Raw genomic sequence first — 25,830 nt, forward strand, 5'->3', positions numbered from 1 at the left:
CTGATCCCATCAGTGTTGTGTTCATAGAAACAGCCTTCTTTTCTAATGTAAGCATGGATTTGGAGGGATGAGAGTTCTTGGGAGAAGAGCATCACAGAGTATCAAGTCTACATCCCATAATAGATCCAGACTAATATCTTCAGTATTTGCAAAACTGACTAAAAAAGTAATATTTTCATATACGTGAAGACTATCTCGTACATGGTTTCTTATGTTATTTTTAAGCTATTTGTACCAAATTAGATTTTTAGCTTGAATTAAAATTAAATTGGTTTTGATAAACCAAAAAAAGAAAAGAAAGAAAGAAAAAGACCGATTCCCTGAAGAAGAGGGAACTCGGCAAGCAGACTGCCTTTGGACTTGAGCTGCCAGCATCTAATCTTCCACACCTTTTCTAGTAGGTGGCCTGAGATGAACCTCTAAAAAGGGTTCGCTATTCACTTGACCCAGAAAACCCCCCAAAATCATGCAAATCGAGAGGTTCAAATCTTTGCGTTCACTTTAAGAACACTCGTGAAACTGCCCAGGCCATTAAGGATATGCATATCCAAAAAGCCACCATGTATCTGAAGGATGTCACTTTACAGAAGCAATGTGTGCCATTCCGTTGTTACAATGGTGGACTTGGTAGCTGTGCCCACGCAAAACAGTGGGGCTGGATGCAGGGACGATGGCCCAAAAAGGGTGCTGAATTTTTACTGCACATGCTCAAAAATGCAGACAGTAATGCTGAACTTAAGGGCTTAGATGTAGATTCTCTGGTCACTGAGCACATCCAGGTGAGCAAAGGTCCCAAGATGTGGTGCAGGACTTACAGAGCTCATGGTCGGATCGACCCTTACACACGCTCTCCCGGCCACATTGAGATGATCCTTACTGAAAAAGAGCAGGTTGTTCCCAAACCAGAAGAGGAGGTTGCACAGAAGAAAAAGATATCCCAGAAGAAACTGAAGAAGCAAAACCTTATGGCCTGAGAATAAATCCAGCAAAAAATAAATGCAAATAAAAGTTAAAAAAAAATCTTCCCCAGGTCTGCAGCCTACTGGTTTACACAATTTTGGACTTGCCAGCCTTCACAATTATGTAATCCAATTTCTTACAAGGTGTTTCTCTCTCTCTTTTTCTCTCTCTTACTCTCTCTCTCTCTGACTATATTTTTTATCTGACCTATTGTGAGAGAGAGAGAGAATACTATGAGCAATTGTATACCAACAAATTTGTATACTGAAATAAAATGTCTAAGTTCATAGAAACATACAAACTACCAAAATTGATGCAAGAAAAATAGAAAACATGAATAGACCTATAACAGATTAAGAAGATTAAGTCGGTAATAAAAAAAGAAATTTCCAACAAAGAAAAGCCAAAGACAAATGGCTTCACTGGTGAATTACACCAAATGTTTAAAGAAGAATTAACACCAATTCTTCTCAAGCTCCTCCAAAAGATAGAAAAAGCGGGGGCACTTCTGAACTCATTGTGAGACCAAAATTATCCTGGTATCACTTCACACACACAAAGAAAACCCCAACTATATACTAATATTGCTTATAAATATTAGCAAAAAAAAAAAAACCTTCAACAAAATAATAGAAAACTATATATAGCAGCATGTTTAAAGGCTTTCATATCATGACCAAGCAGGATTTATTCCAAATAAGGCTGGTTCAACCTAGGAATATCAGTCTATGTAATACACCACATTAATAGAATAAAACAGAAAACACATGGACTTCCACATGCAGAAAAATGAATCTGGATACAGATCTTACACCTTTCATAAAAATTAACTCAAAACGGATCATAGCATAGACCTAAGTGTAAAACACAAAACTATGAAACTCCTAGAAAATAACATAAGAGAAAAGTAAATAACCATAGGTTTGGTGATGATTTTTTTAGATACAACACCAAAAGCACAGCCCATGATTGAAAAAAGTGAGTAAATTGGAACTCACTAAAATTAAAAACATTTGCTCTGCAAAAGACACAGTAAAGAGAATAAAAAGAGAAGCTACATAGTGGGAGGAAATATTTGCCAACAGCTACCTGATAAAGGAATGTTTTCAAAAATATACAAAGAACTCTTAAAATGGTACAATAAGAAAATGAATCATCCAATTCAAAAATTGATAAGAGATCTGAACAGACATCTCACCAAAGAAAATATGCAGATGACAAATAAACATATGAAAATATACTCAACATCAGAAGTCATTAAAGAAAAGCAAATTAAAACAAAAATGAGATACCACTACACATCTATTAGAATGGCTAAAATCCAAAACACTGACAACACCAAATGCTGACAAGGTTGTGGAACAACAGGAACTCTCATTCAATTGCTAGTGGGAAAGCAAAATGGTAAAAATAGGATGCTTACATTAATAAATCTACAGTGTACTCATTGAGTAATAATATCTCAGGGGGGCAGGTAATTAGGTATGTATGTATGTATGTATGTATGTATGTATGTATGTATTTATTTATTTATTTATTTATTTATTTATACTGGACAATTGAACCCCAGACCACGTGCATGCTAAGCATACACTCTACCACTGACCTATACCCTCCTTCCCTCCCTCAATAACGTCTTTATGTTCAGAGTACTGGATCAGGCACCAGAGATCCTGTGTTTTGATAAGAATTCATATGTTTGAGTGCTTATTTTTCTCCATAGAGGTTTACATTTGTTAGCTGGAAGCCTGTATATAGATTCTATATACTCAGTGAATACTCAGAGAAGTTCTCTAGGGTAAGCATTATTATTATTTCCACTGTAAAGATAAGCAAACCTGAGGCTCACAGAGGTGAACTAGCTTGCCTGAATGCTAATGATGTAAAAGTAGACTTACCATATGACCCAGGAATCCCGCTCCTGGGCATATATCCAAAAGGAACCATAATTCAAAAATACACCTGCACCCCAATGTTCATAGCAGCACTATTTACAAAAGCCAAGACATGGAAACAACCTAAATGGCCATCAACAGATGACTGGATAAAGAAGTTGTCATATATTTATACAATGGAATACTACTCAGCCATAAAAATGATAAAATAATGCCATTTGCAGCAACATGGAGAATGTCATTCTAAGTGAAGTAAGCCAGAAAGAGAAAGAAAAATACCATGTGACATCACTTATATGTGCAACCTTAAAAAAAAAAAAAAAGACAAATGAACTTATTTACAAAACAGAAACAGACTCACAGACATAGAAAACAAACTTATGGTTACCGGGGGGAAGAGAGTGAGAAGGGATAAACTGGGAGTTTGAGATTTGTAGGTATTGACCAATATATATAAAATATATAAACAAATTTATACTGTATGGCACAGGGAACTATATTCAATATCTTGTAATAGCTTATGGTAAAAAAGAATGTGGAAATGAATATATGTATATTCATGTATGACTAAAGCATTGTGCTGTACACCAAAAATTGACACAACATTGTAAGCTGAATATACCTCAATAAAAATAATGGAAGGGAGGATCCCATTTAAAAATTTCAAAGAAAATGAGAAAAAAAAGATGCAGAAGACACAATGAATCTGGAGAGGAGGAGCCAACATCCCAGATAATAATGAAAAATGCCAGACCTTCTACCCCAAGGCTGGTAGGAGTTCCCAAGAACGGGAAGAGGAGGCAGGGAGTAAGGAGATAAAGACATATCTGAGTATGCTGACATTTTAGGGGTTATCCACTAAGATCTACTTTCTGGCCAATTTTTTCTGTCAAGTCAATTTCCAAGAAATACTGAGAGAGTTTTAAGACATCAAATCATCTCTGGAGAGAAATCTCTAGCTTGCTGAGGACAGCCCCATAAGAGGCAGGTCCTGGGGTTCAGATGATGTTGGCCCCTTTGTTCCACACCCACCTCATCCTCCCATTCCCATTTCCACCTTGTGGAGATGTGATCAAAGTGCTTAGCATTCAGTGTGCCTCCATAATGGTAGCTGCTGGTGCAGTAGCATAAGACATTGTGTTCCATTATATTATTGCTTATCGTCACTACCTGGGAGTTAAATCGTAAGCTCTGTCTGCAATGGGCTGAACCAGATATTTATAAATTCACATCAGACAGAATTCCTTCTGCGCCAGAAAAGACCTTTGAAATTTTTTGACCAGGACGAATTTTAAGAAATAGATTTCACATTTCAAATCTATGTATACATACACACTGAAACCTGAGCAAGACCCTGTAGGTCCGTCACTTCTTGTTTGTAAAAAAGAAAAAGAAAGAAACCTTAAGCCTCCTAGGCCTTCCCTGAGTTCCTAAGAGCAATTTAATCAGAAAAATTAAGAAAGGCAAAAACGAAGGAAAGCAGCCAAGTAAGACAAAATAATAATAATTTAGCCATAAAACAGAGTCAAGGACATTTAGTTCCTCCTCAGGGGCTATAGATAATATCCTAAGCCATATCCTAGAGTTGTTCTGCAGATTCTAAAGTCCCCAACAAGTGGAAAAAGTTAACCACAGTGCTGACCACTAGCACATAGACCCCAGACCAGTTGGAACCAAGAAGTTGATAATTATGATATGCAAACATCACACTGTTACCTCACCACCAACAAATCAGAAAACTGTCTCCAAGTTGACCAAGCTCTCTGTGGCCCTCTCCCTCACACTGTCTTTAAAAACCCTTCCCTAAAAGCCATTCAGGTCTTTATGAACGGCCCATTCTCCTTGCTCAACACCCTGAAATAAATGCTGTACTTTCCTTTATCACAACCCAGTGTCACGTTGGCTTTGCTTCACGGTGGGTGAGCAGACCTGAGTTCATTTTGAACACAACTGAAATATTTTCAGTTTCTTATTTTATTTTTTAAAACAACTTTACTGTGGTGTAATTTCTGTGCAGTAAACTACACATATTTCAGGTATACAATTTGATGAATTTTCATAGATGTGTATACCTATGGAACCACCAGCAAAATCAATATACTTAACATTTTCATCATTCCCCAAAAAAGTGCAAATTTCAAACTCCCAATTTATCCCTTCCCACCATCTTTACCCTTGGTAACCATAAGTTTGTTCTCTGTGTCTGTGAATCCATTTCTGTTTGGTAAATATGTCCATTTGTGTCTTTTTTTTTTTTAGAATCCACATATAAGTGACATTATATGGTATTTTTTCTTTCTCTTTCTGGTTTACTTGAATAGAATGATGACCTCCAGGTCCATCCATGTTGCTACAAATGGCGTTATTTTCTTCTCCTGCCAGGAAACCTGCACAAGCCTTGAGTCTGGCCTCACCCACCAGGGGGCAGACACCAGTAAGAAAACAACAATCTCAAAGCCTGTGGAAGGAATCCGCAAACACAGGCCAGTCTCTGCCTTGGGACCAGCTGGACCCTGGCCCTTGGGTGACAAGAGAGGAGTGTGCTGCTGGGATGCAAAGGACCTCCCCCACAGAGGGCCACTCTCCAAAGTGGAAAAATGTAACTAACCTACATAAAAATAAACATAGAAATCTAGACAATATAAAGTGGCAGAGGAATACATTCTAGGCAAAACTACAAGATAAAATCCCAGAAGAAAAAAATAAGTGATGAGGAAACAGGCAATCTACCTGAGAAAGAGTTTCAAGTAATGATTGTGAAGATGTTCAGAGAACTCGGGAAGAGAAAAGATGCACAGAGCAAAGGTTTTAGCAGAGAGTTCAAAAATATAAAGAATACCCAAACACAGTTTAAGAATAAAACAGACCCACAGACATAGAGAACAAACTTATGGTTACCAGGGGGTAAAAGGCGTGGGAAGGGATAAATCGGGAGTTTGAGATTTGCATCTCTTGGAGAATAATGGAAATGTCAGCTATCTTGATTGTGGTAGTGGTTTCATAGGTGTATACATCTATCAAAATTCATCAAATTGTATATCTGAAATATGTGTAGTTTACTGTGCAGAGATTATACTATAATAAAAGTGTTTTTAAAATAAGATACAGGTAGAAAATTTGATACAGAGAAGAGGACACAGCAGTGCAACAGTGGAGGCAGACGCAGAGATTGGAGGGAGGCAGCCACAAGCCAAGGGATGCCAGCAGCTACAAGAAGCTGGAAGAGGCAAGAGAGGGAGTCTCCCCCAGAGCCTCTGGTGGGGGCATGGCTCTCCCAACACTTTGACTTCAACCCAGTGAAACTGATTTCAGGCCGCTGGCCTCCAGAACAAGGAGGGAATAAATTTATGTTGTTTGGAGCACAAGTGTGTGGTAATTTGTTACAACAGCCATAGAATGCCAATATAGGCAGCGTTCCTAGGAAGGAAATAGATTTTTGTTTCTTCTGCTAAGTACAGACTTACAACAGTTGGACTTGTGATTTTTCGACTTTACAATGGTAAAGTGATGTAATTAACAATGTAATTGTTTTACAAAGAAATACACCTTCAGTGGAAACCATACTTGGAATTTTGAATTTTGAACTTTTCCTGGGCTAACAATTTGCAGCACAACACTCTCTCGTGATGCTGGGCGGTGTCAGCAGCACCGAGCTCCCGGTCAGCCACGCAATCACAAAGGTAAACAACTGATATGCTTATGACCATTCTGTACCCAGACAGCCATCCTGGTTTTCACTTCCAGTACTATATTTGATCAATTACATGAGCTATTCAGCATTTTATTATAAAATAGGTCTTGTATTAGATGATTTTGCCCAACTGTAGGCTAAAGTAAATGCTCTCAGCATCTTTAAGGTAGGTTAGGCTTAAGCTACGATGTTTGGTAGGTCAGACGTATTAAATGCATTTTCTACTTATGATATTTTCAGCTTACAGTGGGTTTACTAGGACGTAACCCCATTGCAAGTCGAGGGAAAGCTGCACATGTCTTTTTTGCGTGTAAGCAGAAGAGGAAAAGATTATAATCTAACTCTAAATGTACCAAATAGAAGCAGATAAAACAGGGTGAACCAGGAGGAGAAGGGTTCAAGAGTGTGTCCCACAGGCAGAAAAGAGCCAAGTCCTGAGAGGAGAGCTCACCACCCAGACTCAAGTTCCTGACAAAGATTCTCTCCAGGCTTCTCTTCTCTACTGGACCTCAACCCTGGCCTCTCAAGACTCGCACAAAGCACCAACATAGCTTCTAACAGCTCAACACCACATCCCTAGGGAGACCTAAACTTAAAAATGCCTGCCTGAGAAAACTCAGAACTGCCAAAAGAATTGACAGTTCTAGCCAGCACCTGCAGGTAGGATCCCTGACCCCTAACCCGGGTGGGAGGGCAGCAACCTAACTTCCATAAGCAGCAGTTAGCAAACCCAGATGGGTTTCACATAGACCAACACCCTTTTCACTACTTTTGTAATTTTTCACTTCCTTGTCTCTGCTGAAGCCCCTCACCCCTCAATTCTCCATCCCTAACCCCTCATTCTCTCTTCAAAACACCATGTCACCTCTCAGCAAATTGAAGACCAATCCACGCTGGACTCTTATCCCTACTGAAATTGTACATTACTGAATAAAGTTTGTCCTTACCAGTTTAGCTAGTGCCTAGCTTTCTTTATCTTTGACACCTCCACCTCTTGGTGACTGGATCTTTCAGGGACCCTGCTTATTATAATAAAAGACTGAGGAAGGGTCCAGCTTGTTTACCTCTAATAGCAGGTCAAGTCTCCATATGGTATTGATCGGATTCTTGGACACACAGTGCAAGCCACGTCAACACCAGAAGAACACAACTGGGGAAAGACTATGTTGTATAACAAAACAAAACAAAAACAAAAACAAAACAAACCTATGAGGACAGCGTGGACTTCGAAGTCTTACTGCCGTGTCTAACGGAGATCGCCTAAGGAAAGGAAACAGCGGGGTAGTTTCAAACCACCTGAGACCACACACCTATGTCAGGATCCAACGAGAGCTATCTGCTTAGTTACCCGGACCCGGAACCATGGCGGGTAGGAAACCATTTCTGCTTTAAAAGTTCTGGTAAGATTACAGCACAATGGGGAGGAATGAGAACAGTGATATTCTTAAGACCTAAGGGAGGCAAACCCTAAGAAACAGTAGGACTAAAAGGAAGGCATAAGAAGGTAAATGATTGTCAGTCCATCCCTGGCATTAGAGCAGTTAGGAGCGGTGCAGCTGTCCCCATCCTGGTGGACTCTGTAATTCTATAAATCTGAGCGTATCTTCTCAGTACATTGAAATTTACATTGAAGTATTTCACAAGAAACTGACATCAGGCTGTGAGTCTAATTCAATACGTAGAAATGTTTTGTCCATTTTACAGTTGATGTTTGTGCATTTGGGAAAATGTAATTTGTTAAACACATGTGCAAATATTTAGATGATTGTTGACTGTTATGTTTTTTTAAAAAAAAAAAGGCTAATCATTTGTTGTCATAAGATTAGTGACATGGGCATTAAATAGCGTGCGTCAGGCATCGGGCAATATGAAATCCTCTCTGCTGATGAATTCTGGGAGGTGTGAGTTGTGATGCACAACTTTACTTTTTCCTTATTGGGAAGAGAGAGAGAGGCCAGGAGGAAGGGAGTTTCCAGAGTTCCGAGGGGAAAGGAGGGGTGGAAGGCTTCTCTGCACTGAGCCCCACATCGTGAGTGGCTGGAGGAGAAAGCCCCAGAACCAGGATCCGCCCTTCCCTGGGGTTGGGTGGCCAGGAGTGGGGAACACTGGATTTTGTTTCTCTCTCTAGGCAGAGCAAGTGAGGCACCATCTGAGTTCAAAGAGCAAGGTAGCAGGGCGAGGAGGGGGATGTGGTCAGATGACATGGGCAGTGCTGTGTTGAGGAGCCGGGGGTGGAGGGCAGCAGCAGTGGCCCCGGAAAGTCAAGCTGACTTCTGACCTGGCTGCAGTGAGCCCAGGAAGCCCTGGCTGTCCTCCGCCACGTCACACCCTCCTGGGCGCCACCTGGGGCTGACCCTGGCTGTCCTCCGCCACGTCACACCCTCCTGGGCGCCACCCCGGGGGCTGACCCTGGACCACCCTCTGGTAATTTATGGGCACTGGGAGAAATGTTAGAAGGGAACTTCCCCCCAGGCTTGGGCTCTTACTCTCTGTGTGGCCTTGGACCCACCACTGGACTTCACACTCCTCATCTAAGAATGAGGTAATTATCCCAATATCTCAACAACCCTTCCAATTCCAGCTGCTTGTGGGGAGGAGAGCATAAACTACAAAACCTTACTCTTCATTCGGAACTCATTTAGGGAGTTCCAAATGTAAGGATGTGTAGCCCTTAATCTTAAGTTTAACAAAAACTCAGAGACTTAAAAATAAATTATCACATTGTACATGGAAGTCCAGTTCCTTGTGGTCCTCCTAAAACCCTCAGACTTCTCCAGGTCTGGGAAAGGAGGAGTCTGGCAGTCTGAGCTCAGTGGCAGGATTCAGGGTGGAACTCTCCATGGCCTTCTGGTGTTATGTATGTTGACCAAATCCCCTGGCTTCAACTTTCCAAACCACTGGCCCCCAGGGGCAATGGTCTATCCCCAGGCAGGAGCATCTCCATTCCCTGAGCTGGGACACTGTTCTCTGGATACCAGCTCTAATACCAGCAGACCTTTTTGGAGAGTCATCATTGCAGACCACCGTATCTTTAAGCCTCTCACGTAGAGTGTGTTTTCTTATAGATCAATTCCATGCTCTTCTCCTGCTCCAAAAAGGGGATTCATCTGCAAACCACATTTTCTGGGATTCTTTTTTTTTTTTTTTTTTTTTTTGCCCATTGACCAATCAAGTTCAGCCAACGGGAAACTACGGAGGGATGTTGGAGGCAGGATGAAGGGAGAAGCCCGATTATTTCCTCCTCTGTGTCTCTGTTTCAGGCATAAGTATCTCCAGCTATGGCGACATCTCCTTGCAGCAAATCCAACATGTCACGTCCCGTCTTCCCTACATGTACCAGTTCAGGGCCTCCGGAGCCCACTGCAGCTGCGAAGGGGCAGAGGCAGGACTCGACAACAAGGCTTCTGATTCCAAACACCCCCTAGACCACAGCTTACCCCCAGCACCTGTCCCCGCATGCACACTCCAGCAGACCCAGCTTGGGTCTCCAGAACACTCGACAGTGGTCCCAACACATGTGTTACCCACTCTTGGCGTAGTTCCCAGGCCACTCCAGAGATCTCAGGAGGCACTCTAGGTACCCCCCTCCCCTTACCATTTCCATATGGGTGGCATCTACTTACAGGAAGGCCAAGGGTAGGTTGAGGAGCAGGCTAATTATTAATAGTGTTTCCCTGTACATTTGTGATGGAGTTACTGTGAAAATCAGGGGCCCCAGCATACAGAAGGCCATCTCCAGAGAATTCCTGGCAACGACCCTGCAGTCAGGTTACAGAGCGCTGGAAACCCGGCTTCCTCAGTGGCGGTGAGAGGTGGGCAGAGTGCCAGTCCTCCCTCTCAACTGTTCTTTTGGAAAGGGGTGCTCTCAGCTGAGTTTGACATCTATCACCTGGAAAAAATAACCCAACATCATACAAACACACACATTCAGCCCAGAAAACTGAGCCTTCTCCTAGGGCAGACACTGTCACCGTGTTTTCTACAGGTTTCCAGTGAGCTATGGGGTGTGTCCAAAGCAGACTTTAACAAATAATAACTGGATAGCCTCCCCCACCACGGAAGGGGACTCAAGGTCACCCCCTCCTCAGGTCTGTGCCTCCATCCCAGAGCTGTCTCTCTCCTGAGTACCATTTCCATATCTCCAGCTGAACCGAGATATTGATGGGGAACTGAAACTCAATACCAGTCCAGCTAAGCTCAATGCTTTCCATTCTCTGCTTCTCAAACCTGCTCATTCCCCTATCCCCCCAACCATTATAGGCAATGATACATAATCCAGCCAGTCAGCCACACCAGAAAGCAGAGTCACGGTAAATTGTTCCACTTCCTATGAATCTTTCTGGCCTTTTAGCTGGGACATATAACTGCCCCAAGCCAGATCACCAGCCCACAGTTTTAATTTCTGCTGATGTTTCCCTCTTTAAGAGGGAAGAAGGTCAAAGAGCTCCTTTCTAGAACCAAAGGGGCCAGCACGTACCTGTCCTTCTCTGTGGTGGCCTCTCCACCCTCCATCTCACTCCCTTTGCCTCCCCCTTGACCCCACATTTCTGACATGAGCTAAGACTTGTTTGAACAGCAACAATCCCCATGCTGGCCAGTTACTCCCCTCAAATTATTTCCACTCATGTACCCTGCCTGGAAGATTAAGGTGAGGACAGCAGGGTCCTCAGAGAGCACCAGAGGAGACAAGTTCACGCACCCATCCATGAGAGAAGGCGCGACCAGAATGTGTGTCATTGTGGGACCAAACAATTTGTTTCCGAGGCCTCCAGCTTACGCTTCTCATAGCCAGCACCCAAATATGGTCCTTCCTGCCAGCTGCACCCACATGGGTACCCATCCAATGGAAGCTCACTAATTTCTTTCTTCCCACCAAAACTGCTCTTGGGAGCCACTTGAGATCTGCATTCACACCACTCTGAATCAGAGCTGTGGAGTTCCTCCCCAGCCCCAGGGACTTGCACACGTGAGGCTTCACCTGTCACTGTGGAGGTTTCCAGGATGGAAGGGGTCCCCTCTCCTGCCTCCAGGAGAGGCTACTGCAGGCCAGCATACAGCGGTACACCATTGCCCTGTGCGGGGAGCAGCACCCTGTTTGCAGGAAGCATGGGCAGAACAAAGAGACACCACATGCCCAACAAAGCGCTTTGTAAACTGTGGTGACCCACAGCCCTGAGTGGCTTAGCATGGACCCTGTAACAATGATGATAGGAGAGAATGCCATCGTCGAAGTGGGGGGGGGGGGAAGCTTCCTGAAACAACAAACACACAGACATTGCATTGCTCACATTCCTTGAGCCCTGAAATGAGAGCCCATTACTAAAGCCTTCTCCTTTGACTCTCAGAACTGCAGTGTCCGTGCTGCGTGGGGGCACGTGTGACAAATGTCACCTCTTACCAAGCAAGTGTCGTGGTCATACTTCTGCATACAGAGTGGGGACAGGCAATCCAGCTATACCCAGGAGGGCTGGAAACAGAAATATGTAGTGTGTGGCTTTAAGGACCACCGTGCTGGGCTTTGGAATCAGAAAGACCTGAATTCAAACTCAGCCCCTACTTATTAACTCTGCAATATGTGCTCATTATTCGGCTTTTTCAAACTTCAATTTCTTAATCAGTAACAGTAACAAGAATAGCAGCAACTGCTACTCATTGGTCATTTACTACATGCCAAGCATGGCGCTAAATGTGTTAACGTTTCACTGGATTGATGAAGAGTGACGAGAAGGATGCTATCATGGGAGAAATAGTATCTTTCTTATGGCAATGTCATTAGAACCAAATGAGTCAATGTACACAAACCATAGTTGCTTCAAATGCTACAGTTGAGTCCAGCTCTGGGAAAGGTATGGTAGGAGGTGGGGAAGAGGAAGGATAGGAGGAGCTCAAAAAAAGAAGTAGGAAAAAAAAAAAAAAAAAGAAGTAGAGGACATAGACGTCACCTACAAGAAGGTTATAGACAGTTGGGAAGATAAGACATGCAAGTGAACCAGAAAACCGTGAGACAGTCTCCCTGCCCTGGGAGAGTGGGATTTCTCTGCGGAGGACTAGCAGGTTTTGAGGAAGTAGAGAAGAAAGAAGAGGGAACGCCACGCTGGCAGGGGAAGTAAGCCAATATATGAAGACAGGTGGAGATTCTAGCGTCATGTGCTGGTGAGGGCACGGAGAAGGGTTCCTGCTCTTCCACGCTGCCCTCTGCTATCTGGGGACACCCCATGAGTCATTCCCCTGATGGATCTGGGCTCTTCGCATGGTTGTAATCAGCTCCAGCTAGCACCAGACTCAGCATTTGTCTGATCCAGTCTCTTCTTTTTTAGATGAGGAATCTGAGGTTCAGAGAAGATGCAAAACTTGGCCGTTGCTGAATGAGAACTAGCCCGGTCCTGTTCCCTGTAACACCCATTGTCCCCACCACTGACTGCCATCAACATCAGGAGAGCCACTTACTGAAGAAGTGGCAGTAATGGCCCCTGGGCCCCGATCAGAGTCATCTTCTGTCCCCCTCCCTCCTTGACAAGTGACCCCTTCCGTATCTGTATGGGAAGGAGAGGGAGGAAGAGAGGGATCTCCAGGGAGTAGGACCAAAGCAACCGGAAACCTGGCATGGATGGAAACAGACAAAAGACTAAGAGAGAGGCAGGTGGATGGAGAGCTGTGTGCACTCTGGTTCATGGGGATAAATGTTACTAACATCGTGTCACACAGACACAGACGCTGGAGCCGAAGACATTTCAGTCTGGAAGATTGTCTACAAGGATGGCCAGTAAGCATTCTGAGAAATCGATACTGATACAGAATTGAGTGGAACTGAATTGGATGAAATTGACAGTCACGAACTTGATGCCTTTAATCCTTATTATTAACTAGTATCTTCCCCCTGGTAATCATAAGCCTTTATTTTTCAGGGTTTTTTTTTCCCCCTATTAAGGAAATGAAAATAAAATAACAATGAAATTTTTTTAAGTAAATAAATGAAAAAAATAAAATGACCGACAGTCCTCTGGCTTACATGGACCCTTAGGCCAGTTTCTCCAGAATGGATTGCTTTTCTATAGACCCGCTCAAGCACCTGCCCTCTGGCAAGTTTCTCTGCCATCGACTGGCTGCGTGTTCCTGTTGTTTTCTGTACTTGCTACATCTGCACCCCTTACAGTCCCATTTCCCTCTTTTAATAGCTCACCACCTTTCACTAGTTAGTAACTCTGTATTAAAATTTCCCTGTTTAAAAAAACAAACCAGGAGAGCCAGTTGTCCCTCTACCTGGCAGCTGCCCCGCTTCCCCAGTTCTGAGAGGAATAGACAAGGGCTTGCTCTTGCATTCAAGCAGGGTCTAGGAGAATGTATTAATATCTCCAGAGACTCACGGAGCTTCCCTGGAGTTGATTACTCTACTCTGTCTCACTGAGGGCAGGCTTGGCCATATGACTTTCTCTGATCAATGAAATGTGAGCAAACTTTCCAGCAGAAGCCACTGTGTGTGACTACTGTGTGGTTCTCCATTCTGTCTCTCTCATTCTCTCTTTCTTTTTTTATTGTGTTAAAATACACAGAAGATAAAATTTACTGTATTAACCATTTTTTATTGAAGTGTAATTGATTTACAATGTTAGTTTCAGGTGTACGGCAAAGTGATTCAGTTAGACACATACATACATATATATTTTATTTTCAGATTCTTTCCCATTATATGTTATTACGAGAAATCGAATATAATTTCCTGTGCTAAACAGTAGGTCCTTGTTGTTTATTTATTTTATATATATAATATGTGTCTGTTAATCCCCAGCCCTTAATTTATCCCTCCCCTCCCTTTCCCCTTTTAACCATAGTTTGTTTTCTATGTCCATGAGTCTGTTTTCGCATATTACCCAACTTTAATTGTACAGTTCAGTAGTGTTAATATCCATGTTCTCATTTCCCTTCACCATGACAACCAGGAATTTTTCAGATAGGATCTTCTACATCAGCCTGGGTCCCAGGTTCAGATGACATGGAGGAGAAATTCAGCTGACTGTGAGCAAGAAATGTATCTTCGAGGTTGTAGCTTCTGGCATCTTGAGCTTGCTTGTTGCACCAGCAGTACCCAGCCTCTCCTGGCTGATACGCAGGATAACACACTGTCGTTTCCAACTTGCTGTCCACACTGCTGCCTAAGACCATGAAGGTCCCATGCCGTAGCATCTGACTTGTCCAAAAGTAGAAGATATTGTTTCTACCTTCTAAAACCTCAAGATACAGGATGCAGACCAGGAATGGAACTGCTGAAAAGCAAGGGGGAAATGCATACAACTGGATGAGTGTATTCATTAGCATGGGGCATGTTCAAATGACCTGATTCTCTGGGCCTTGGAGGGAGGGTTTTCTTGAGAAGGGAGTCTTTTGAGGCAGGATGTCGCATCCAGTTTTCTCAATCGAAAGAGAAAGGCAAGGAGGAAGAAAGCTAGGGCAGGGGGAAAGGAGTTTCTTAATCGTTGACTATCACCCCAAGCAAGAAGTTTCTTTGCTGCCTACCCCTGCTAACATGCGGGTAGACACGTAGCAAAGAGAAATGATGGTGTCAAGTCCAGTTCCCGCCTGGGACCACCCACCACTTGCACAACCCCTGGCAGCCTGCCACCCAGGAGAACAGGGTCTTAGGTATCCCGGGCCTCTGCCCCTTGTTGACAAGAGACAGATGGTGTTTACTTCTCTCAGGGACAGACTTGTGTCATGTGAAGGTGGAGGAGGAAATAAAGGCTCCACAAACACACTCAATCCCTCTTTATGGCACCCACTTATATACCTGGCAGCTGTCCAATTCATCAAAATCCCATTCTTCCTGAATATGTGAAATGGATGAAAAATTACTTGGGTCAGAGTTCAAGGAGCCAGGGAAGGACCTGTAAATGACGGAGTCAAGCAGAGCATGGGCAGTGTCCACAGTGGAGGCCACCCTGGAGAAGGGTGACCAGTTATGCATCGCCCCTTGGTCTCTGGGCTCCTGGTAGACCCACCAATGTCTACTATGCCCTTGGTAAGAGCCTATGTAAGGGCATAAGGAAAGCATAAAAGCTGATGGTTTTCTTACCTGGAGTCTGGAGCCAGAGCACCTGTGTTTGAAGTAGCTAGAACAGCACTGGCATGACTAGGTCTGAATAAGACTTAACAGCAGCTGCTGCCACCGCACTCCCACCCATCATTTCCCAGGGAGCTCATGATCCAGGAGCACAAATGTGCAGGGCTGGAATAAGTGAGAGTCAGATGGGGGCACGGACCCTTGGTCTGTGGAAATCCTACTGCCTGGGGCCTGGAGGGAGAATAAAGAGGTGATTGTCGTGTGTGAAGAAACCACCAGGCCAACCATGAGGATCCCATCCCTGAGTCCCAGCTTTTTAGTTTAGTTCAAGAAGTGGAGACAGAATTCATCACGTATGGGGCCAGGAGTGAGGTGTCATCTCAAAGGCCCATGTTTGTTCACCTGAGAAGTGGACGAGTCAAATAAAGGTGTACAGCCACGGGTCTGGTGAGAAGGCGCAGGGCTGCAGGGCCTGATGTGCAGGGCACTGTGCACGACCTTGCACCACCCTCAGCAACCCTGCGAGGAAACCCTCGGAGACCAAGGTTACAGGGACAGTCCAGGCTGGAATCTGGGCCCCACAGCAGGATGCTTTCCTGAGACTCTTCCTTAATATGAGCCAAATCTCTGGATCCAACTGCCATGGGGATGTGAGAGGAGATGAGTAAAAGAGGGAAAATGTCACCCCAACAGCTTCTACTACTAGTTTCAAAGCATTTTTCCCCACTCACTAATTCACAGGACCAGAAAGTGTTTTCTGGCTTCCATTATAAACATGAAAGGAGCAGAAGCAGGGTAGGGGACTTGAATTGTGACTTGAAATGTTACTTGAAATGTTGAGTCCAAGTTCTTACTGCCTGCTGCACGACAGGCCAATAAATCAAGAGATGAGTTGTTGGGGCAAGGAACAGTGACTTCATTTGGGAAACCAGCAGACCAAGAAGATGGTAGACTAGTGTCCCAAAGAACCATCTTGTCCGGGTTTGGATGCTAGTTTCCTTTATAGAACAAATACGGGGGAGGTGAAGAGGTATAGTAAAAAGATGATAAATTGTTACAAGTATTTCCTGGTTCTGGCCAGACTCAGACTGCAGAGGGGATGTGTTAATTTCTTGTTTCTTGCAGCCATCCACAGGCGGGTCTGATCAGGATGTTTCCTGTGAGCTAAACAAAGGTATTTTAGCTTAATGTCAGGCATGGGAGGCAGGGTTCTCAGACATGGACCATCATGAATACTTTAATCTACAAGCAACATCCCTTTAGTGATTAACTTGTAGTAAGAAAGCAATAGGGTGCAAAGTTTAAAGTAAAAGAAACAGATTCAAAACAGGATCAGATTTGCTCTTCCTTATTACAGAGTTAGGATGGAGATGTGGAAGTCTTCCAGATAACAGAGTAAGCCTGGGACTATGAATGAACCAGTTTGGACAGGGTGGTGGGTGTGTGAAGGCAAGAGCAAGAAAGCGTCTTAGATTTAAACTATGAAGGTAACTAACTGTCTTAGTTTCTTTCCTAAGGCTTCCATAACAAAGTGCCACCAACTTGGCAGCTTAAACAGCAAGAAATGTATTCTCTCACAGCTGTGGAGACCAAAAGTCTGAAACCATGGTATCGACAGGGTTGGCTCCTTCTGGAGGCTCTGAGGAAGAGGTCTGTCCCATGCTTCTCCTGGCAGCTGGCAGCTGGAGCAACCCTTGGCTGGTCGATGTATCACTCCAGTCTTTGCCTCCACCTTCCCATGGAGCTCCTCCTCTGTGTGTCCCTCTCCTCCTCTGATGAGGATGCTAGCCATATTGGATTGGGGTCTTCCCTACTCCAGGATGACCTCATCTTAACTGAACTAGTAACAGTAGCAATGACCCTATTTCCAAACGAGAGCACGTTCTGAGGTATCAAGGGTTAGCACTTCAACAGTTCCCTCTTGGAGGACACAACTGGACCCGTAACGGGAACATAAGCCCCTCAGTTTCCCACTCTCTGTGCTCCAGTCCCCCTCCTCCGGTCCCTCAGTTCTGTCCTTTTTGGTGCCCATTCAAACAGTGAGCACTGCGCTCCCACAGACACACTCATTCCTGTATGAAAGTGCTCTCTCTTGGAATATAAATTAGTAGAACCACTATGAAAAACAGAAGGGAGTTTCCTCAAAAAATTTAAAAACAGAACTACCGTAGGATGCAGCAATTCCACTCCTGGGTGTATACCCAAAGGAAATGAAATCTGTATCTCAAAGAGATGCATGCACTCCCATGTTCATTTCTGCATTATTCACAACAGCCAAGACATGGAAGCAACCTAAGTGTCCGTGGATGGATGAAGAAAATGTGATATGCAACTTAGTATCAAAAAACAAATTACTCAATTTAAAAATGGGCAGAGGACTTAAAAAGACATTTCTCCAAAGAAAACATACAGATGACCAACAGACACATGAAAAGACGCTCAGTATCACTCCTTATCAGTTAAATGCAAATCAGAATTACAATGAGGTATCACCTCACATCTGTCAGAATGGCTATCACCAAAAAGGCAACAAATAACAAATGTTGATTAAGATGTGGAGAAAAGGGAACCCCCATGCAGTGTTGGTGGGAATGTAAATTGGCACAATCACTGTGAAAAACTGTGTGAAAAAAAAACCAGTTCCTCAAAAAATTAAAAATAGAACTACCGTGCAATCCAGAAATTCTATGTCTGGGTATTTACCTAAAGAGAAAAAAAAAAAAAAATCAAAACAACAACCCACGAATTCAAAAAGATACACACCCCCCTATGTTCATTGCAACAGTGTTTACAATAGCCGAGACATGAAAACAACTTAAATGTTCATCAACAGATGAATGAATGAAGAAGAGGTGAAGCATAGATATACAATGGAATATCAGCCATAAAAAAGAATGAAATCTTGCCACTTGCGACAATGTGGTTGGACCTACAGGGTATTATGCTCAGTGAAATAAGTAAGGCAGAGAAAGACAAACATATGATCTCACTTATATGGGTGATCAGAAAAACAAAACAAACAAAACAAAACCGAAACAGACTTATAGATACACAGAGAAAACTGGTGTTTTCCAGAAGGGGGGGGGGTACAGTTGGGCAAAATAGGTGAAGGGGTTTAAGAGATAGAAACTTCCAGTTACAAAATTAAATGCCATGGGTAGGTAATATACCATACAAGGAATATATTTGCTAATACTACAATAATTTTGTATGGTGAGAGGTGGTTATTGGATTTGTTGTGGTTATTTCATAATATATTTGATTGTTGAATCACTATGTTGTTCAACCAAAAATAACATAACACTGTACATCAACTATACTTCAATAAAATACTCCAATTAAAAAAAGAAAATGACGTATGTAAATATATATATATATATAATTATATGTATAATTATAGATAAATGCTATTCAGACTATTCAGCTGTTAAAAAGAAGGAGATCCTGCCGTTTGTGGCAAGATGGATGGGCACTGTGGGACCTTATTTGGTATCCAGGGCCACACACTTGGGAGAGGAAGCCCTGGAAGGAGCTTATGTCTCCCCCTTTTGACCTTGGACACATTCTTTCTCTGTCACACCTCACGGCCCTGACACATTTCTGTCATAAAAGCTATTTGTAGTAGAGCTGAAAAAGAGATGGAAGTCTCTGAGGAGAATGTTAAGGGCCATCCCTGACTCAGGGTCTGTGCGCCGTGAGGGGAGTATTCTCACCTGAAACTGAGAGACAATCTAGGACTCAGATTGGATCGGAGGTTTGGTCCTTGCCCACCCTCTAAGGTGTCCAGGGTAGAACGTTTAAATTCAAAGAGACTGCATGCTCCATTCCTGATCACTCAAAGATCATTATCTCCAGGGACGTCTCCTCCTTGGGAAATGGGGAACCCTGGTCCCCCTCTGTGCTGGTAGCAGTCAGTATGATGGGCCACAGTCATGGAAGGATCTCTGGGACCTGTAACTTTCCACAGTGCCACCCAGCCAGGAGTGGGAGAGGCTCATGATGGAGAACCAGGGGACTCCGTCAACTTACTCCTTTCCAAGGCTAGGACCCTCACTGGAACCTCATAAACCTGACTGCATCCTAGAACTGGTGTGTGGGATGACAAGACTGGACTTGGGTGACCGAGTGAGGTAGGGTCACCATGAGTCAGCGTGGCCAGATAGGTCACTGTGGATGTGTGAGTGGGAAGAGGGCAGAAGGGAGGGAGAGAGGGAGGAGGAAGCCATGTGTGTGAGTCACCTGCCACGTTCTGGGTCTAGTAGGCAGCTGGAAGACCCTGTCTCCCAACACCATCCTTCCCCACGTAGAATCGTACCAGGAAATGGTGGTTTAATTCTGAACTCATGTGTAATCATCATGCCCTGGGTCCAGGAGGTTCTGGGTACTCCTGAGACCAAATTACACTGGCACCCAGGTGAGAGAGTTCTACTTCCAGCACACTAGTGTGAAAAAACTCTGCAGACAAGTAAACTAGTGAAAATTACTAAATTGTAAAGGTAAGTCTCTACAAAGGGCCCGAAGGACATACAGTAAGTGAAGAAACAGTTATTCAAGAAAACCTACTAAAATTCAGTAAAAACAGTTCAAACATTATTTGAACCAAGAGCCATGCACTAGTGAAAAGTCATTAATAAAATGGGCGCACTTAGGCCAACAGATTGCTTATTCTTATGCTTGCCCTTAGAACGGTCAACTGACCTGACTGACCGGTTGCTACTCACAGTTCCAGGCCCATTGTTAAAACTAAAGCTGTTGATCTCACTGCTTCTACTTTATTCCAGTCATCGAAAGTAATAATCACGGCTGGTCTCTGAGTTGATCTCCAGGGAGAAGGTCGCAGGACTGTAACCTTACAAAACAGCCTGAATGACCAAGAAGACCGTGCCTTGGGCACTTACAAGATAAAGAGATGGGAAGAACGACAGCCACTAGGCTCTCTCGACCTGGTGCCCTGGAGACACCATGACGCCACTCTGAGTCTCATGAGAAGAAAGTAATTCTGTTGATTGTTATCAGCGCTTTATTGTTTAAGCTATGGCTATGTGATCGCCCTCCCCCATCGCCAAGATGCGCTCACAGCTTTGAAGGCACTTTGCCAGGCAGAGCAATAAAGCTGCCTCTTTTCTTCTAAGCTCTAAGACCTTGTCTCTGAATTATTCAGCCCATCAGGGAAGGGGGCTGATCTTTCAGCAACACTACCCCTCTCCCAGCTCAGTGAGATGGAAGCCGCAGTCTGGACTGGGTACAGCCAAGAGCACAGGGCTCCTTCCCACCCCTGCTCCCAGTAGGAGAACTATCTTCCTGGGAGAGACAGAAGTCAGCATTTCTTAGTCTCTTCTTGCAAAGGATAAGTTCCAGGGGAGCATGGCTGAAAGGTGTGGATTCCTTTCTTCATAATCATCATTCCTGGGATGGAGGCTCTACCTTGAGAATACTGCAAATACCTGGTCACCCCTGTCCCCGCTCATGGGACAGATTTCCATGCCAAGAGAAGCAACCTGAGAAATTCTGAAATTGATGCCTACCACCCCACTGAGCACTCAGCTCCGAATGCAGGAGTGTCATTCAGAGAGAAAGAGAAGGCTGTCACTGTCCCTACCCCCAGGACCAAGGCTGTGGCTCAGAGATCTTTGTCTGGGGAAAAAAGCATGGCAGAGAACAGAGAAAGAAGACCAGAGAACAGAAAGCTCCAAGTTTCTCTCCAAAGAAATGGACTTTATTTGCAACAGAGTGAGAAATGTTGAAGGTGGTGGTGAGAGGCAGTTGGGAAGCAATTGATGCATTCATTGCAGATACAGGCTAAGCTACAGGTCAGCCAGTTTGCAGAGAGAACAGGAAAAGAGAACGCTATGGAGAGGAGAGCCCTCCTGAGTCAGGGCAAATTTCAAACACTGACTTTGGAACCTATTCCTTCAAAGAAGATTGCGTTTGGTTTGTGGGGAGAGTTGCTTTGTGGGGGTTGTAGTTTTTTTGGGGGAGGGGGCTGATCTTTTCAAACAAGGCAATTTTCTTATTCCCGAGGGCAGACAATGCTCCATGAAGACTCGCATTAAGCACATCCTAAGGCCAGGTACATAGGGACACACTTTAATAAATAGATAAGCATGTTGTGTAACTTCCGTATCACTAATTAACAATTGAGTGACCCTCAAGTACTCAAAAAAACAAACCAAAAAACCTCTTGTTCTCTTGAGTAATTTCATTTCTACTGTTTACTTAGCAAATCTTTAAATATTTTAAATTGTAATGAAAGTATAAATGCACATGTTTAACATATAAAATAGTAGAGGAGGGGAGCTTGTCTATGAACTTCCCCACATCTTAGACTTGCTCCTTGGAGGTAACCACCTTTAACTGGCTCTTGATTTTGTTTCTTTCATGGTCACCTCCATCTCTTTTGGTAAAGTTAAATCACTATTTCTTGATTAACTTTAGATATTGTTTCTTTTCCTCCCAGGAGAGAGAAAATTTTAGATTCTTTCACCACTACGACCACTTCCAATAGTGTCACATTGATATTTTCAGCTGGGTTTTCAATTCTATTGAATTGCAACAATAATCAGTACCCTTAAAAGCTTTCCACTGACGATGGACAACGTCTTCTAGCTCGTCACTACGCAAGTGAAGGCAACTGCATTTTCACCTCCTCTCTCTGGCCCCTCACAAAAGGAGCCTGAATCTGGTTGGATGGGTCTATGAGGCAGTTTATTCCCAGGGCTTCGCTGAAAACAATAATCAGCCTGCAGTTAGGGCAGTGTGAGAACTGGACATAGTCAGAAAAAGCAATAGTCAAATAAAGACTGCCACCATCCTCCCGGGGGAATGTGGCCGTACACAAGGGCATATATATAATGTCCTGCAGCCTTAGAGGCGTCCCCCTGTGGGCGTGGGGAGAAAGGGGGAAACAGACTTCATGAAAATACTCCAGCCAGTCACTACACAAGTGATACACAATGATAATAACAAACCCCTGGGATAGGGGTGGGGTAGCACTCAGTTGCTATTATATATTATCTAAATGCACTGTTTGCAAAAGGAAAAAGTGATACATGCAAAGAAACAGGAAAGTATGACCCATGCACTGAAGAGAACGCAGGCAACAGAAGCTGCCTGTTTTAATGATGTCAGTCAGTGTTCTCCAAAAAGCATAACCAACGGGTGGTATATATAGGGACAAAGATTGACTTTAAAGAATTTGCTTGTGTGATTGTGGAGTCTTGGCAAGTCCAAAGTCTGCAGGGTAGGCCACCAGCTGGATACCCCGGGGGGTAGTTGCAGTTCAAGTCCAAAGACTTGCTGGCAGAATTCCCTCATCTTCTGGGAGGTTGGTTTTCCCTATTAAGGCCTTTGGCTGATTGGATGAGACTCACACACATTATGGTGGGTTATCTGTTTTACTCATTCTGCAACCATGCAGGACCCTTCTGGGTACCAAAGCCTTTCTGGCCCTCAGCTTCTTGTTTGTAGGGGAAAGGCTTCAGCCTCCTAGGCCTTCTCTGAGTTCCAAAGGGCAGACGCAATTAGGGAAGGGAGGGGATGCGGAAACAAAGGAGGGGCAGTCCAAAAACACAGTGCGGCAATAAAGCAGGATTCTGCTTCCTCCTCAAAGGATGTACATAATAATATATCTCTGGGTCTTTCTACAGGAGCTGGGCCCCCACCCAGGTGGAGGACGGTAACTTCAGGCTGAGCACAGGATTCCCGGAACACCACCCTGTTACCGCACCATAAACAGAAGAAAGTCACACACTTTGCATTCCACACCCCAAATATGGCCTCTGAAAACTCTTCCTGGAAAACCATCAGGTAGTTTGGGGGTTTTGAGCATGAGCCACCCCTTCTCCTTGGCTGGCCCTGCAAAGGTTGGCCTTTCTCTGCTCCATAACGTCATTAATGTTAACAGTACTTAAATACTGCCATATAAAGCCAATACATCTTATATTACAGGAAGGTAAGAAAGGATAAGAAAGATAGGGAAGAGGATTTCTGGTCAAGGTGTCAAAGCAGTAGGACCATGAACTGCCCTCCTCTCACAATCACAACAAAACCACAACTGGCTGCTAAACAACCATTGCGGGGTGGGGGGGGACCTGGAATCTAGCAAAAAAGATCTACAACTGGAAACATAAAGAGGGAACCACATCAGGATGGTAGGAGGGGTGCACTTGAGATATACTTGGGCCCCATGCTCCCCGGGTGGGCGACTCACAAGCTGGAGAAAAATTATACTGCAGAGGCCCACACACAGGAGAGAGGGTTCTGAGCCCCACACCAGGCTTCCCAGCCTGGGGTTCCAGCATCAGGAAGAGGAGCCCGCAGAACATCTGGTTTTGAAGGCCAGTGGGGCTTAATTGCAGGAGCTCCACGGGACTGGGGGAAACAGAGACTAGTTATCCACAGAGGATGTCAAGGCTTTGCTCCAGAATCTTAAGGGTTTATGCTCTGATTCACATACAGAGACCTGCCTAGGATCCAAACTGCATCCCTGTCTGCCAATGACACAAGTACCGATGGATCTGCTGGATCACGTGACCTAAGTGGCAGCGTCGTTTGCCTGGCATGCTGTCTGCTACAGAAACTTCTCTTGCTCCAGGCTCCATTTGAAACTAGCAGCTTTGTAATTTATATTTCCTCCAGGTACATGCCCAGGAGTGGAATTGCTGGCTGTATATATTGGATCTATCTAACTATAATTTGAAAAGAATCGTACAGTTTGTAGCCTTTTCCCACTGCCTTCTTTCATTTAGTAATACGTCTTTTAAGTTTCTTCTATGTCTCTCGTGGCTTGATAGATCTTTTTTTTTTTTACTGCACATATATTTTTTAATTTACATATATGTACTGTTCATTATTTCTAAGAACGTCTAGAGCTTTAGCTTTTTAAACTTGTATAGTTATCAAATCCACTTTAACATTCCAAGCTCCCCAAACCTTTGATTACTCACTCCCTCTACAAGCACACCAAGGCAAGCCTAACACTTCAAGATTATTCACTATGCGCCACCTTTCGGTCCATGTTTCAGTCAACAAACCAAACTTTTACAGTCCATTCTAACTCCCTACACTGCAACACTGATTCAGAATCTCTGCTTAGTGGGCTCTTATCAGTAAATTTGGACTGATTCAGCTTTAAGTTCCTTTCACCATCATCCCATACCCTTTACATCCATTTCTACACATATTCCCCAGATTTCTGTCCCTATAAATTGGACAAAATCAAGACTACTGTTGTGCCATTCTTCATTTCTGTTACATCACTTTTCCTTTTTATTTTTTTCTGCTAAATTTTCTGTTACATCTAGCCTTTCCTTTTTTTCTTCTTCTTCTTTTTTTTTAATTGAGGTATAGTCAGTTTACAATGTTGTGTCAATTTCTGGTGTAGAGCACAATGCTTCAGTCATACATGAATATACATATATCCATTTTCATATTCTTTTTCACCGTGAGCTACTACAAGATCTTGGATATATTTCCCTGTGCTGTACAGTATACACTTGTTCATCTATTTTATATGTAACAGTCAGTATCTGCAAATCTCGAACTCCCAGTGTATCCCTTCCCACCCTCCTCCCCCACTGGTAACCATAAGTTAGTTTTCTATGTCTGTGAGTCTCTTTCTCTGGGCATATTTTACAGTGTTTTCTCTTTCCTTCCTGCTGCCAGAGCCATAAAGAGATTGTTCTTGGATCTTTACCATATGAGCCTCTTGGGGTTCCTGGAGCTAAAGCCCCCAAGTGTAAGAGGGGTCCCCTAAGACTGTGGTCCCAGGATTCTCTCAGCCTCACACTGATCCACACGCAGTCCAGCAATCCATCACAATTACCGTTTAAAGGGCAAGAGGGTATAGCTCAGTGGTAGAGCACATGCTTAGCATGCACAAGGTCCTGGGTTCAATCCCCAGTACCTCCATTAAATAAATAATCTAATCACCTCCCCCCTCCAGAAAAAAAAAAAAAAAGAAATTACCGTTTAAGTGTTCCTACCAGGTTGTGGCTCCAGTGCCCTCTAGGTTAACAGATCTTGGCTATATCCTCTGATTTGCCGGTCTCTCCAGATTTTGGTTAGCAGTTTGCTCTAAAACTCGGGTCTCTGATGAATCTAAGAAAAGTCATTGATTTTCAGCTTGTCCTGCTTTTTCTTGGTGCATGGATAGGAGTGTAAGAACTCCAAGCTCTTTACATGTCCGAGTTGAAATTAGAAGTCTTCTAGATTTGCAGATACTGACTACT

At 43.7% G+C, this 25,830-nt stretch overlaps 1 protein-coding gene across 1 annotated transcript; it reads left to right on the forward strand.

Moving 5' to 3' along the window:
* Nucleotides 1–433: 433 nt before the first annotated feature.
* On the forward strand, nucleotides 434–1,003 carry LOC105093497 (large ribosomal subunit protein uL22-like). The gene has a single exon (XM_064484625.1). It carries the CDS (start codon nucleotides 540–542, stop codon nucleotides 972–974), a length of 435 nt encoding a protein of 144 aa, XP_064340695.1. The 5' UTR covers nucleotides 434–539; the 3' UTR covers nucleotides 975–1,003.
* The last annotated feature ends 24,827 nt before the right edge of the window (nucleotides 1,004–25,830 follow it).

This window comes from Camelus dromedarius, chromosome 3 (genome assembly GCF_036321535.1).
Source record: "Camelus dromedarius isolate mCamDro1 chromosome 3, mCamDro1.pat, whole genome shotgun sequence".
Classification (NCBI taxonomy): domain Eukaryota; kingdom Metazoa; phylum Chordata; class Mammalia; order Artiodactyla; family Camelidae; genus Camelus; species Camelus dromedarius.